The sequence below is a fragment of the Puma concolor genome, chromosome E4 (assembly GCF_028749965.1).
Source record: "Puma concolor isolate L17-30 chromosome E4, mPumCon1.1.hap2, whole genome shotgun sequence".
NCBI lineage: Eukaryota > Metazoa > Chordata > Mammalia > Carnivora > Felidae > Puma > Puma concolor.
Window position 1 is genome coordinate 4,973,224 of NC_141683.1, and position 16,352 is coordinate 4,989,575.

Here is a 16,352-nt window from a genome sequence, read left to right on the forward strand (position 1 = left end):
ATGTGGAGAAAAGAGAACCCTTGTGCACTGCTGGTGGGAATGTAAACTGGTGCAGCCACCGTGGAAAACAGTATGGAGGTTCCTCAAAAATTAAAAATAGAACCACCATATGATCCAGCAATTCCATTACTGAGTATCTATCTGAAGAAAACAACAGAAACACCAATTTGGAGAGATACATGCCTCTCCATGTTCACTGCAACATTATCTACAGCAGCCAAGATATGGAGGAAGCAACCTAAGTGTCCCAGGGCTGGTAAATGGATAAAGAAGATGTGGTATACACACACACACACACAGACACACACACACACACACACACACACACACACACACACACACACACACACACACAGGCCTATTACTCGACCGTAGAGAATGAAGTCCTGCCACTTACAACGACATGGATGGACCTAAAGGAATTAGACTAAGTGAAGTGAGTCAGAACGACTAATGTTAAGATTTCACTTATATGTGAAATCTAAAAAAAGAATACATGAACAACAACAACAAACAGAAACAGACTCCTAGGTACAGAAAACAAACTGGTAGTTACCAGAGGCTGGAGGTGGTAGAGAGTGACCAAAATAGGTAAAGGGGATTGAGAGGTATAAATATCCAGGTATAAAATAAGTAAGTCCCTAAGGACGTGATGCACAGCTTAAGGAATATAGTCCATGATACTGTAGTAACTTCACATGGTGAGAGATGGTAACTAGACTTAATCATGGGGATTACCTGGTAATATATAAAAATATCGAATCACTACCACGTAAACCTGGAACTAACAGGCTATATATGTCGATTATGCTTCGATTCAAAAAACAAAAAGCCTCTAGCATCGCACTTAGCATCCTGCACTGTAATGAAGTCCACCAGCTCCACTATCCCACGAGCTCTGGAAGACGGGAATTATGGTAATTTCCAAGCATCCCCAGTCCCTAGCAAACAGCAAGGACATAAAGGTTTCTGCTGAACGGGGATACTAGTTTAAAAAGCCTTTCTTGGGGCGCCTGGGTGGCGCAGTCGGTTAAGCGTCCGACTTCAGCCAGGTCACGATCTCGCGGTCCGTGAGTTCGAGCCCCGCGTCGGGCTCTGGGCTGATGGCTCAGAGCCTGGAGCCTGTTTCCGATTCTGTGTCTCCCTCTCTCTCTGCCCCTCCCCCGTTCATGCTCTGTCTCTCTCTGTTCCAAAAATAAATAAACATTGAAAAAAAAATTAAAAAAAAAAAATAAAAAGCCTTTCTTTTCTTTTTTTAATGTTCTCCTTTTCCCTACTAGCATCATCCGTCTCTCAGAGAGACCGTCCACCTCTGTCGGCTCTCCACGCGTAAATCAGATCATTCGCTTCCCTCCCCAGCCACTTCCGATGACCTTCCGCCCGCCCGTTCAGAAGAAAATCCTCAGTCTAACCCCGGCCTTGCCTGCAAGGCGGAGCACAGCTGGGCCTGCTCTTCCTCCCGGACTACCGGGCCCCTACTCACCGCGCTCCCGCTGGCCTCTCCGCCGTCTCACCCGCGCTCACTGCCCCCCCTCAGAACCCCCCGCCCTGCAGCCCCGCGCCCCACTCACACACACTCGGAGTCTCGCGCGGCCCCGCCGGCCCGGGCCTGCCACCTCCTCACTTTCCTGAATGGCCGGTCCCCACAGCCGTCCCCCTCTGCGCGCCATCGGCTGAACATTTCTTCAAAGCCTCCTCTGCGTGTTCATTGCCTTATGGTCCCTCGCCCCTCACCACAAATAACATTCCATAGAGTCAGGGACGCGGCCTCGGGCACCGCTCTACCAGCAGCACCCAGACCGGGGCCCGGCGCTCAGGGCGCTCAGTCATCCGCTACCTGCGTGACTGCCGCTCAGCCGCCAGCGCTGCAGCCGGAGAACGCTGAGTGTCCACCATGAGCCTCCTGACTTGTCAAAGAGGATGGGCTTTATTGCCCAGCGGACCCGGGTGGAGACAGAACACTACACGGAGGGTCCTCCAGGACGGTAAGGGGGACAGATGGACAAGGGCTTCGGCCGTGTGGCTCTGAGAATCCCATATCCCCTTCTCATCCTACTCTGTGTCCACCGGAGTCAGAGCTAACAGAGCATCATGCTCAAGGCTTACAAACTCTGAACTTCAACGAGGGAAAAAGAGAAGAAATGACCCTTACCTGCCGCAAAGAGGTTCAGGTTGGGGTGGGCGGCCAGGACCCAGAAACGATCGTGGTCCCTGCGGAAGGTCTGAACCCCAGTCCTAGGAAAGCAACAGGTAAGCAAAAAAAAAAAATACTAATTTCTGAGACATCTCCAGCCTATCACATACAAGAGCACTGAGTGGGAGTCAGCAAAACCTCACTGGTCCTATTATTCTGAATTTCAATTTCCTCTTATTCATCACGATTTCCCGTTATGCTACCTTCATTGCGTATTTCTTATGTCTCTAGCTACAGAAGAACATGCTTAAATTTGGAGGAGAAAAGAATGCACGTGGAGATTGTATTTGATGGGCAATCTGTAAATGCTGGCTGATCTCCAGGCCCCCTCGAGCTTTCCTAACACCGGATCTGACCTCTCCATATGCTGAAGATGGCTAAGAGGCACACAGAAGCAGTCTAATCTAACTGGCAGGAGACAGAACGAGACAGAGGAGGGCCTTCCCCCCAGCTGTGGTCAACACCATCGTAACCCCCTTACCTCTTGGACATATCCCAGACGCGGATGCTCTTGTCCTCAGAATTGCTGAGGATCAGCTCTTGGCGAGGGTGGAAGACGGCACAAGACACGTTGTTGTAATGACCGCGACAGGTGTCAACCTCCCACGCCTTTGACTCTAAGGGACCAAAAAGAATTAGATGATCTCTCACAACTCCCTACTACTACAGGTTTAGGATTTAAAATGATGGCATCTCAGTTGGTTGAGGGTCTGACTCTTGATTTTGGGTCAGGTCGTGATCCCAGGGTCATGAGATGGAGTATCAGGCTTGTCGCTGAGCATGGAACCTGCTTAAGATGCTCTCTCTCCCTCTCTCTGCCCCCTCCCCCACTCACACATCCTAAGATAAAAAATTTAAAAATTGATAAAATAAAATTATGGCATCTCTAAGCAAATGCTAGGTATACTTCAAAACGTTAAATCAGCAACTTCTTTCTAAAATGGCAATTTTCTCCATTTAAGCCTCTGAATCTCTACGCGTTTGTTCTTCCATTCTGACCCTCCTATCAATAACAGCACCTCTTCTCCATCATTCTTTATCCTCTTACCCTGTCTCACTTGTCACTAGCTGTCACGATTGAATCAATACACAAGTTCCATATGCTCTAGTCACCTTTGTATCTTCAGAGCCTTGAACAGTGACTAGAACAAAGCAGGTACTCAACCAATAAATATTTTTTGAAAGAATCAATTCTTCCACTTAACTGTGTTCTGACTCCCCCAAATCAGGATGCCTCAAAAACAGGAAAATAGAGGATGGGGCAATTTTTGTGCGCCTAGGATTAGCACAACCATCTAAGGTAGGAAAACAGGTCGTGAAGTCCGGACGACCCGGCTACGTCACCTGGCTGGCCAGCAGTCCGTTTTCTGGACACAGTGATACCGTCACTGGTTTACTCACCGTTCATGCGCCAGATTTTCACTTGGCGGTCATCTGCCCCAGATACAATAAGGGGCATAGTGGGGTGGAAGGCAGCCCAGTTTACTCCGCGATCATGACCCTGCGGAAAACAAAAAGTGGTTCTTCTAAAATGCCTTTATGACTATTACTCAAAGCAAACTGAAGGGCCACGCTGGTGGTTATAAAAGATGTCTCTGGGGGCGCCTGGGCGGCGCAGTCGGTTAAGCGGCCGACTTCAGCCAGGTCACGATCTCGCGGTCCGTGAGTTCGAGCCCCGCGTCAGGCCCTGGGCTGATGGCTCGGAGCCTGGAGCCTGTTTCCGATTCTGTGTCTCCCTCTCTCTCTGCCCCTCCCCCGTTCATGCTCTGTCTCTCTCTGTCCCCCAAAAAATAAATAAACGTTGAAAAAAAAAATAAAAGATGTCTCTGACTTCTACTCTTCCTGTGAAAAGACGGGAGGGGTGATGCTATTCTAAGGTATGAACACGAGAGCCACCATGTCAACCCATCCAATATTACATCCAAGTTCTCATGGCAACTCCCAGATCTTTCTACTCCCAAGTTCAGCTTCATTTGCATTTGGGATATACTGCCTTGTTTTATCTACTTACATATTATTTCCCCAACTCATTATTAACATCTCAAGAACAAAGACCAATTTTATAACTTACTGAGGAAATGTGGCTGGGAAACTCTCAGCTGAGTCCCAATATCCTTTTAGGAAACGTGCAAGGTCAAAACTATTTTCATAATAATGTTAAAACATGATTTGTCTTTTTCACTCTTACTCTCTCATGAGAGTAGAGTTTTCCAGAGGGCTACGTTGATGTGGTGATATCACTGTTTTCACAGCTAATGGAATGTGTGCTTTTATATTTCATGTTTTAAAAAAATGAAAACAAATTTTTAAAAAAGGTTTTGTTTTTTTTTAATTTTAGAGACAGAGACAGACAGAGAGACAGAGAGAGAGAGAGAGAGAGAGAGAGAATCTTAAGCAGGCTCCACACTCAGTGCAGAGCCTGACACAGGACTTGATCCCATGACCCTAGGATCATGACCTGAGCCGAAGCCAAGAGTTGGACTCAACCAACTGGGTCTCCCATGCACCCCCCAAAGATAAAAAGTTGTTGGTTTTAATTTCAAATATGGTAAAAACTCAAAGATATAATAAACCCCATGAACAACTCTTTGGGGTCCTCAGTAAGTTTTAAGAGTATAAAGAGCTTCTCAGACCACAAAGTTTAAGGATTGCTGCTTTTAAGGTATCTTGCACTTTCTTTATATAGTTATATTCTAATCCGTGGCAAGATCACAGAAAAGGCAGTTTCAAATTGGCAGTGTTTTTGAGAGACTTCATGCTGTGGTTAAAATCCCCTGGGTTTTGGAGTCCGACCCAAATTCAAATCCTAGTTCTTCCATTTACTGGATACGTTTGGATTTTGGTAAACTGCTCAATTTCTCTAAATCTCCATTTTTTTTTTCATCTGTAAAATGAGGTTGATAATATCTATTTCACTGGACAGCTGACACGATTAAATTGAGTATTTTTATTTTATTTTTTAAAAAATTTTTTTTTCAACATTTTTATTTATTTTTGGGACAGACAGAGACAGAGCATGAACAGGGGAGGGGCAGAGAGAGAGGGAGACACAGAATCGGAAACAGGCTCCAGGCTCCGAGCCATCAGCCCAGAGCTTGACGCGGGGCCCGAACTCACGGACCGCGAGATCGTGACCTGGCTGAAGTCGGACGCTTAACCGACTGTGCCACCCAGGTGCCCCTAAATTGAGTATTTTTAAAAATCTAGTTTCTTTCTCTAATACTCTTCTATTTTCCACCATGCACACAAGTGACTTACACCTGGCTGGCCCTCAACGAGTACAACTCCCCTCCCACCAGCCCCACTTTTACCAGAGGCCTGAGAATGGGCTCTGCTGCGGGATGGTGACAGCATCTATGCCGGCCTTCTCCCTCTCTCCCCACCGGGTTTAGCAGGCGATGTGACCCTCCCTTAGGTGGCACAGAAGCTTCTCGTCTCCCGGCTCACGGACTATTCTATTTCCAGTGCCTCAAAACCATGCCCGGTACTTAACAGGCACCGCACAAATCTTTGTTGAAGGAATGAACAAGTAAGCGGCCACTTCCTGTTTCCCAGAGAGGAGCCCAGAGCAGCCTCGGGCTGTGAAGGTAAGTACCTCCAGCACGTGCTTCACCACCGCATCCGTAGTTCCAAACAGATCAACCCCGGTGATTCCTCTCACGTCGGACTCCACTGCGCCAGGGGACAAGTTCTTCTTCCTCAGACCTTTGAAGGGACAAGGAGTGGGATGAAAGACACAGAACAGTGTTACCAAAGAGAGCACGGTCACAGAGGCACAGGAAGGGACAGCGATACGACTAGTGTTAAAGAAAAGGAGGGGAAAAGCAATCTAGAGAGATCGAAAAAAGAGGAGACTCAAGAGCTCCTATGTGTTTCTTTCTAAAGACGTTCAAAATGTTAAAGTACGTTCACTAACCATTCTTTTAACAGACCCACTACTGGGCTGTCTTCCCAGAGGACGACAACCCAAACCTCGGACACAGTGAACTTCCTCAACAAGCCTCACCTCAAGAGCAGTCTATTGGAATTTCTAGCCTTTTCTGTTCTTGAAATGTGGCCTCAGATGATGACCGTTCCATTTCCACTTTCAACTTTGTGACGACTATAGCAACTTTTCTTCCATCATCTCAAGAACTTTTGAGTGCTTCTCAAACTGGCAGCTGTTAGGCACCTCATGGGGAGGTTCCAAAGCCGATATGGAAACGAGACCTACTAAATACTAAATGGCTCTTTAGTGGATGAAGAGTGTAAAACTACAAACCATGCAAGAAGTGTCCTCATTCTTCTATGGGACTCCTGGGCAGAGAGCAAAATGATCAGAACTGTCACGTCTTTTTCGTTTCAGATTTTTATTTAAACTCTACCTAGAGTGTAACTGTCATGTCCCTTTAAGCTCTTAACGTAAGAAAGCTGGTTACAGATCTGAATACGTGTATTTTGCCATTAAAACTCTGGGAGGCTAGTTTCACCGGGAGGAACTACCCATAATTTGAAAACAACAGAAAAAAAACCCCAGAGTAAGAAGAGTCTTATTTGTGTAGGACCCAAATTTATGGCTCAACTACACCTATCTTGAAAAGCTATTTGCGGTACAGTCACAACCAAAATTATGCTAACAATACGACTACCTTACATTTGAAAGCACTTTGTGATTTTCAGAGCACTCTCTACCATGTTATGTAATTTGATCCTGATAACGGCCTTTTGAAACAGGCAAGCAGATTAATTATACCAGTTTATAAACAAAATAGAATAGGGACTAAAATTTTATCTTTTAAAGCATCTGTGGAGGAAAGAGGAATTTGGAACTACTGGCACTTGTAAAATTAAAAACAAGTATCCATAATTTGGGGGAAAATAAAAGCTATCATTGAAAATAAAACCTACGTCATTTTAAGCCTAAATTGTGGCATCTGCGGGAAAATATAAACATTTAAGTTTAATGATTATAGTTCTGTTTGTTGTTTTAAAATTACAGTATGTCTCTTCTGCTCCAGCAGCACGTAAACGTCAGCACGGGAGAGGCAGGCGCTTAAAAGGACCCGACAGTGTTAATTATCTCTTCCCGTCCAAGATAAGCATCAACAGGTGGGAGAAATAAAGCCGATGCTGTCACAAAAATGCACTCTCCACGGCTTCATAAATACGTTGTCAAAGGGATGCCTCTTCCCGTTTACTTCGCTGGTCTCTTTAATGGGATCTGCCCACTTCTTCTAATGAGTCTGGTATACGAAACAGATTCAAAGGAAGACACAAAGACAGACAGCGGTGAGAGACTTCACCTCCAATAAGCGTCAACAAACACATTAAAAGGAAAGCGTATGACAGAATGCAAGGCTTTGCTGCACTTGCTGTCATGATCCAGGAAAGGGGAAGAGCAATAAAAACAGACAGATGAACAGTGACAGGCAGTGAAGAGATACTTAGAGAAGAAACAGTTGAGCCTTCGACAAGCCACTCACTACGACTGAATGACAGATGGAAATTTTCTACAGCAGCTACTCAAATCCAGAGGGAAGGGAGTCCACTCTCAGACTGGACCAGTTTGACGCATGCTTCCCAATGGGGACCAGGGGAAGTAGTAAAAAGAGAGGGATGAGGACAGGAATTGGCAGCAAATTAATACTTTTTTTAGTCATCATCGCAAAGATTAAGCCTGAATTACATGGGCTTGACATGCAAAGGTGGAAGCACATTGAGATAATTTAACTGGCAGTTTACTTGGAAGATCAGGCCAAAAAAGTAACCTGCCTCCTACACGTAGATTATAAATATACTCTGTTTCTAACACATATTTTTGCCAGGCTAACAGAAAAGATTCAGGTTAAGTAAGCCCCATGGGACTCGATTCTCATGGGACAGATAACAAGGACACAGGTTTTCCTTTAAAATTTGTTTTCCTTATTGCTCATCTAACTCAGAGAGCTAGACGTGCCGAAAAGTTAGAATTTTGAGCAGTCCTTTAACTGTGAGGGTGTTCATTCTCTGACTCAGAACGAACTTTTCCTCTCTCAGAATTACCACCTCTGGTCCCTAACAGATCTGAAAGGTAATCCCTCTTCCTGTATTCAGACTCATCTGAACTCAGGCGAAAATAACTCTGCTAAAAAGAGTATGCTGGTTTGCAGAAGAGGAGAGAATAAATGTAGAAGTCTAACTCAGAGCTCCACTTGGTTAGAGACCAGAGCATTTCCTTTCACTCTGGTTAAGCGGTTACCAGAAGTCGAGAGAGCTGTGAGGAGAGAAAAACACTCAGAAATGGCGGAGAGAGCAACAGCGTTAGTGCAGCCAGTTAGCACAAAACACCCGGTATCGCTTATGCTAAATAAGGACAGCATTGCAAAATTATTATAGCGCATCCACGCGCTGCACACATTCACGAGCCAGTATAAGCCCCAGCTGGGGTCCACACTCTCCCCCCTCTCTTCTCTGATTTCAGGCCCTGAATTCTGATGTGAAAATGTTCTCTAGCCTACAAAAGTCAAGAGAAGGATTTCTTGCCTTGGGCACTTCAGGTTACCAGCGAGAACCCATCCACCTAACTGTCCCAATTGCTTCAGCCAGGCCACGGGCACCTGCCGCGCCGGCATCAGGCGGCGTAAACACTGCTCCCAGAGCACAGCAGGAGGAGGCCCTGCTCAGCCCGGTGCTCTACGGACAGAATTAAGCCCTACTGGCCAAAGCAGCAGTTTATGCAGATGACAAATTAACTTCTTTATGACCTGCGGTGGCATTAGCTACATACCATCTCATAAGAACTGAGAAAACAGTCGCTCAAGTATTGAGTAGCACTTAATTCTGTCACAGAACTCTGGCTTGGAAAGGCTATCCTAAGAATCGCAGCTGAGCAGCTGGAAGAGCGTGAGCTGGATCCAACCCCATCAGGCACCCATGTCCCGAGACAGAGAGGGTGACTGGAATGTGCGCGCAGTGAAAAACCACGAAAAGCCACAGCCGGGTTACTGAGAGAGTAAGTGAGGTCCCTGGCGCCAGCGGTCAGGAGAGGGCACGGGCTCACAGCGCCTGTGCTTCAACTCCTGTCGGCAAGGCTGGTCACATCCGGGTGTACTTCAAAAAGCCTCGTCAGTGTGACGAAAAACTGCAATGGCAAAAGCCCTCGTGGAACAGGCCACAACCGCCCCATCTCAACACAGTCTGGCTGAGCCCATTCCCTTCTAATTCTGACCCTCTGGAAATGGCAGTAATTCTAGAAATTCTAACAGGAGAGTCACCACAACAGTTCACCACAACACAGGACTCAGACTATCATCTCCGAGTCAAAGCCAATATGCAACATACGCGGAGTTTCTGTCAAAAGCTCTTCCCATGGTTGGGAAGGGAAGGGAAGGGGTGGTGGAGACAGGGAGCATTTATGGCACCGAAATTAAGTTTCTAGCTCTTCAGATCTCTGCCAAACATACCAGAAAGTAAAACAAAAACAAAAACAAAAAACAAAAACCCCAAGACTCTGCTCCGCAACTGACCCCCCTCTCCCGCAGCTGCTTCCCTTGCTGCGTGAATCGTAACCAACTGCTCTTACAACGTTCCAAATGCTGCTCCCGCAAATCCAAACCTCTGACTTGCTACTCGTTGGTGGCTTGTAAAAGCAAGTGGCTTCCTGCCCCGGCCCACCCTGTCACAAGGGGGCCCGAGAACAGTTACCACCCCAGCCATACAATTCAGAAGGGTGGCTCCTTTACCACCACAAAGAACCAGGCAAGGACCCCTGAGGGGCCTTCTTTTTATAGAATGAAACAGGTGTCTTGCAATCTCCCCACTGACCTTTCACAGAACCCGATCTCTAAGAATTCCTAAGGCAACAAACGAATAAAAAGAGACAATTCAGCAAGTGGTAAGTAAATTTTACTGGGCAGAGGACCCCAGCATCTAGAGCTCCGTTTCCATGTTCCATCCGTCCACAAAGCACTTCCGTCCATCCGCATGCCTGCCTCACAGGTTACAGTCCTTCCCCAGCATTTCAACTCCCTGCTTAGCAACTTCTCAGCTTTCCTCCACACAGCACTGAACATTTGAATCCGAACCCCCAAATCAAGACACATAAACTGTGAAAGGAGGAACTATCCCCATCAGCCAACATGTACACATCTGTTTTAATTTCTGATTATTTTAATTTCTACAAGTCTGCCCATTAAAAGGTGTTCTAGACATAAGAAATCCCACCCTCCCCCGTGCTCCTTACACTAGAAGAAATATAATAGAGGGAATGTCCTATTTCTAAAGAAGGCCATAGGATCCAAGAGTCCTGTGTCCCCGCACTAATCTATTCCCCAAATTTGTCTTTGTCAAACACATATTTATTTCTTGTTTTGTTTTACTGGAAAGCATGATTCTTAATCAAATACTCCCAACTGTACATAGATTTTAACTAAAAACAGTTCTAATTAAAAAGTAAAATTTTCTTCGAGTTCAATACGTTTTCTGGAGCAGCCACTTTTCTTAAGGAATACCTCTAACACAAAGAACCATCAAAAGCAGATTTAAACCCTCAGAAGCAAAGACACTACATGATACTGCAAAGACATTACACGAGAAAGAATATTCTACATTTTCCTGTTGTGAGCCAACCACCCTCATTATTTCAAGCAATTGCAGTTTTGCGGCAGACATGGTTAGGCTGTCCCCTGAACTTGGGCAGCTCACCGGAAATATCCCAAACACGCACAGTCTGGTCCAGGCTGGCCGACACAACCAGGTCTTCTGAGGGGTGAAACTGAGCACACATTACATAATGGTTGTGCCCTGTTAACACACTGCAGGAAGAAAAAAAAGAAAGACCGTACCAAATTAGAGGCAGGACTCAACAGACTCCTACACGTTAAATACCACTCTCTATACTTCACAGACCCAAGTACTCTCTTTGGAGGCAACGGCAAGCCATCCTAACGACTGTGAACTAGTAGCAACAAGCAAGGTCAGCTGTTTGAACAACCGTCCCCTTCTTTCCTCCAATGCTTCAGTATTCAAACGTTACTAATTTCTGGAGAAGTGAGATAGCACAGCCCCCCTCGCATATTGAAAACATTCATATGTCAAAATAAGCGGAGTCTTAGTAATTCATACTAGAAACTATCAGTTAGATTTGGGGGGGCATAACCCTCTTAAAGGGCATCCTTTTACATGGTCCTTACATCTTTGTGGAAAGCCCACAACCCAAACGCAAGGCAGGATGGAGGTCTAGACCTTGACTCACGTTTCAAGGGAACAGAACTGAAAACCAGCTAAAAGATTTGTTCTAAAAGCCTAATGATATGACCTCCCTTCCCCGGAAGAAATGACCGAAGACCCAGAGTCATACATTACTAACAAGATTGCCTCATTTTGTATGTAAAAGCATCTTACAAATCCAGTCAGTAATTAATCAGCAGGAAGAGCCCACTAGGGAAGGGAGACGATGGTTCTAAAGAGAAGTTCATGATGTAAACACAGGCAGAACAAAGCCTGTCTCTGAGCCCCATCTCCTGCTTTACCAGACACAGGTTCTAGACTGCCAGTTCCACACTCGGATGGTCTGATCATCTGAGGCACTCAGAATCCAAGGATATTCCTGAAAGATAATCCAAGACAAAGGGTTTCAACATTAAACAAACATGTTCTTTCAGGTTCTGTGATCACTTCTCTCTTTGGAGGAAACATTCCGTGGCCTGGCGTCTCAGCTCTACCAGCAAAGGGACCACAGCCTCGGATTTGTCCGTCTCGCTGCCTCCTCCCCACCATTCTATCAGCTTTTCCCACGTTGGCGCCTGCACTTGGGAGATTTCAGAATGGAAGCCAGACAAAGGCATAAAGGATCCTGAGAGGCAAATACATATACTGTACTCACTTTCATGTGTATGAGTGTGTATATGTGCATTTCTACTTATACATGGCTAGTCCTAATTTAAGATCCTATGAAATGATCTTCTCCCTTTAACCCCAGGATTAGACCACTGATTTATGGTCTGACTTCTCCTTTATCAGACCATCCAGTCTCAAAAAATTCCCATCTTAGGAACCAAAACAGAAAATAACATCTAAAAACGATGCAGCTTATTTAGAATCTGTAATTGAGAAAAGGAAGCATTTCTTATTCACGGTTGTATCTTCAGCACTTAGCACAGAACCTAGCAAGTACAAGGCACACATATACTTACTGGGCCAAGAAAATAAAGTTTCCCTAACTTTCCAGCTAGATGGCAACTTGTCCCAGGCAAGTCTTCAGCAGGTCCCTTGCACTGATGACAGTCCCTAGTTCACAGATCATCCTATTGAGCAGTTACCATTCTCAAGCAGTTTCTTTTTTTTTTTTTTTTAATGAATCACATATATCTTTATTAATTACTTAACATCACTGAACCCTAGTTTCTTCCATTCATAAAATGGGTTATTATTGACATTTTTGAGTGGAATGATTCTCTGAAGGCTGCCGTCCTGCACATGGAAGGATGTTTAGCAGCACAGCCGGATTCTATGCACTAGATGCCAGCAGCCTTCCTTGCCAAGCCCTAACAAAAATGCGTCTGGACACTGCCACATCCAGACTCTGCCACATCCTCTGGGGGACAAAATCTCCTGTGGTTGAGAACCATGGAAAAGGTGACAGAAGACCATTCTGGCAACTCAGCAAGCATTCAATTCACGTTGGCCACCTCCTCCAACCATTCTAAACTGAAAAGCATGACCCCACAGGGTCTTACACTGCAAATGATTTCTTCAAAGTCCCAGCAGCGCCGGAGGAAAATTTAGGATGAAAGAATCTGGAGAATGACCTTAATAAAATGTATTTCCTCTATTTTGTTTTGTGCATTAAGAGTCATGCATCAAACTGAGAGCGCACTTGGCTTCATTTCTCTAAAGTGAAGTATGTCCCCCAGGATTAAGTGCCAGCAGGATGGCCTCATCGACAACACCCAGCCACAAGCTCACAGCAAGGTGTGCACTGTTGCTGAGAATTTTTTTTTCCCATCATTTTAAGCGTACTCTTTAATTCCTACCCCCTATTTCACACATTCCCCCCACTCAGCTCCCCTCTGGTAACCATCAGTTTGTTCTCTATAGTTAAGAGTCTGTTTCTTAGTCTCTTTTTTTTCCTTTGCTCATTTGTTTTGTCTCTTAAATTCCACATGAGTAAGATCATACAGTATTTGTCTTTCTCAGACTTATACTGCTTAGTATTATACTGTCTAGCTCCATCCAGGTCATTGCAAATGGTAAAATTTCATTCTTTTTATGGCTAAATAACATTCCTGTGTGCGCGCGCGCACGCCCACACACACACACACACACACACACACACACACACACACACACACACACACACACACACACCATAACTTCTTTATCCATTCATCTATCAACGGACACTTAGGTTACTTCCATAATTTGGCTACTCTAAATACTGTTGCAACAAACACAGGAGTGCATGTATTCCCTTGAATTAGCTTTTGTATTTTGGGGGTGAATATCCACTAGTGTGATTACTGGATCCTAGGGTAGTTCTATTTTTAACTTTTTGAGGAACCTCCACATGGTTTTCCACAGTGGCTGCACCAGTATTCACTCCCACCAACAGTGTACAAGGGTTCTCTTTTCGCCACATCCTCGCCAACACTTATTTCTTTTGTTGATTTTAGCCATTCTGAAGGTATGAGGTGATACCTCACTGCAGTTTTGATGTGCATTTTCCTGATGATGAGTGATGTTGAGCATCTTTTCAGGCATCTGTTGGCCATCTGGATGTCTTCTTCGAAGAAATGTCTGTTCATGTCTTCTGCCCATTTTTTAATTGGATTACTCGGCTTTTCTGGCGTTGAGTTTTATAAACTCTTTGTATCTGGGACACTAACTCTTTTGTCAGATGTCATTTGCAATCTCCCATGCCATAGGTTGCCTTTTAATTTTGTTGATTGTTTCCTTCGCTGTACAGAAGCTTTTTATCTTGATGTAGTCCCAACAGCTTACCTTTGCTCTTACTTCCCTCACCTCAGGAGACACACCTTGAAAAATGTTGCCACGGCCAATGCCAAAGAAATTGCCTGTGCCGTCTTCAAGGATTTTTATGGTTTCAGGTCTCACGTTTAGGTCTCTCATCCATTTTGAATTTATTTTAGTGTATGGTGAAAGAAAGTGGTCCAGTTTTATTCTTCTGCATGTTGCTGTACAATTTTCCCAACACCATCTGTTGAGGAGACTGCCTTTTTCCCGCTGTATATCCACTCCTCCTTTGTCAAAGATTAACTGACCATTTAATTGTGGGTTTATTCCTGGGCTCTCTCCTCCATTGATCTCTGTGTCTGTTTCTATGCCAGTACCGTGATGTTTTAATTACTACAGCTTTGTAATAGAACCTGACGTCTGAAATTGTGATAACTCCAAGATTGCTTTGGCCATTCGGGTCTTTTGTGGTTCCGGACAAATTTTAGGATTGTCTGTTCTAGTTCTGTGAAAAACGCTGGTGGTATTTTGATAGGCATTGCATTCAATCCGTAGACTGCTTTGGGCAGTATGGACCTGTTAACAATATTTGTTCTTCCAATCCATGAGCATGGAATTTCTTTCCATTTCTTTGTGTCTTCTTCAGTTTCTTTCATCAGTGTTTTACAGTTTTTAGAGGACAGGTCTTTTACCTCTTTGGTTAATCATTCTCAAATGTTTTAGTTCTAATTTTTATTATTCTACCCTAAAACTTACTTTTTGAATTTTATAAAAAGAAATAAAGTATACTTAGCCAGGAAATTCTCATTTATTTCATTATATTCTTTCTAACTTAATTCAAGAGACTCAGTTTACTAGAGTCAAGAAATGGTACAAATTAAATCTAATAGCATAAGATTATAGAAAGATCCAGCCAGGTTGGGACTGGATTAAGAGGCTAGGAGTCTCTAATCTATATGTAACTCGGTATCTGTCTTCTAGGATACCTGATAGATCAAAGAAAAGTATGGGGGTGCCTGGGTGACTCAGTTGGTTAAGTGTCCAACTTTGGCTCAGGTCATGATCTCACGGTTCATGAGTTTGAGCCCTGCGTCGGGCTCCGTGCTGCTGATAGCTCTGAGTCTGGAGCCTGCTTCAGATTCTCCCTCTCTCTCTCAAAAATAAACGTTAAAAAAAAAAAAAAAAAAAAAAGAAGGCATAAAGCCTGGGTAAAGGAAAAGCCTCTACTGTACCCTAAAATCCTAAGATAGAAGCACCTAATTGTTAATGCTTCAAAACATGTTAGCTCATCCAAAGGGCACCTAACCTTGACCTCCCTCCAGACACACCTACTTAATAACACCTCACATGGGATCAGTCTGCAAACTTTTATCCACTAGAGCTCAGTAAACCTAAAATCCAGTTTCTACTTTTCCCTACAGAGAATCAATGACTTCCTTATAGAGCCCACTGAACCCAATTAAATTAAATTCAATATAACCCTGAGTGTTTCCTTTTGAAGACAGAAACAAAGCAGAAAGGTCAATGCCACATAGTTTCTAGAAGAGTCACTCCAAAAACTCCACTAATTCTTCTGTCATGGGTTCCTGAGAAGCAAGTAAAGATCCCCACAGGGCAACTGAAGAATGCTCTACAACTAGAGCTCCTATGGCCACTTACGTGATGAAAAAACGTGGTGCGGATGTAGTCTAAATGCCCAAGCAATGTGAAGAGACAGCGCCGAAGCTTGTAATTCCACACCTGCAAAGAGAAATCCATCTAAGGGACTCAGGTTTCTCAACAAGTAAGTTTGCCTTATATTTTTGCATTTCTATATAGGTAGGAACCTTGATAGGAAGTCTCATTTAAGACTTGCTTAAGGTTGGAGGAAAAAAAATCAAAGATGAAAACATAAGTCAGCTAAACACATGGCGACGGGAAAAGGCAAGGCTAGGGGAAATTATGGAAAGGTTTTTCCTTTCTCTGGGGAGAAACCAACTCTACTTAAAACAAGATGAGATGTTTGTCCAGGGCTTGACTTGACACTCTTCTTTCTACTGCATAAGTGTGTTCTTAGTTTGAATACTGACCCCCTAGTGTGTTACCCACTATCTTAGCTGAGGATTAAAAAAGCAGGACAGATACGATGACTCTAAAGGAAACATGAATGTAACACACAGTGTCACCTCCTCCTAGACTGCTACCTTGCTGGCAAATGATACACATACCTTCACGGTCTGTACTTGTC

General features: G+C 44.4%; 1 protein-coding gene across 1 annotated transcript in view; it reads right to left on the reverse strand.

Annotated features, from left to right (window-relative positions):
- Nucleotides 1-16,352, reverse strand: part of COPA (coat protein complex I subunit alpha) — a 45,726-nt gene that overhangs the window by 21,920 nt on the left and 7,454 nt on the right. Inside the window, exons 4-10 of the mRNA XM_086693089.1 lie at nucleotides 15,785-15,865; nucleotides 11,683-11,759; nucleotides 10,856-10,965; nucleotides 5,790-5,899; nucleotides 3,596-3,695; nucleotides 2,676-2,811; nucleotides 2,153-2,235 (exon numbers count right to left, since the gene is read on the reverse strand). Coding sequence (XP_086549215.1) covers nucleotides 2,153-2,235; nucleotides 2,676-2,811; nucleotides 3,596-3,695; nucleotides 5,790-5,899; nucleotides 10,856-10,965; nucleotides 11,683-11,759; nucleotides 15,785-15,865 — 697 coding nt within the window. The remainder of the gene's footprint in view (nucleotides 1-2,152; nucleotides 2,236-2,675; nucleotides 2,812-3,595; nucleotides 3,696-5,789; nucleotides 5,900-10,855; nucleotides 10,966-11,682; nucleotides 11,760-15,784; nucleotides 15,866-16,352) is intronic.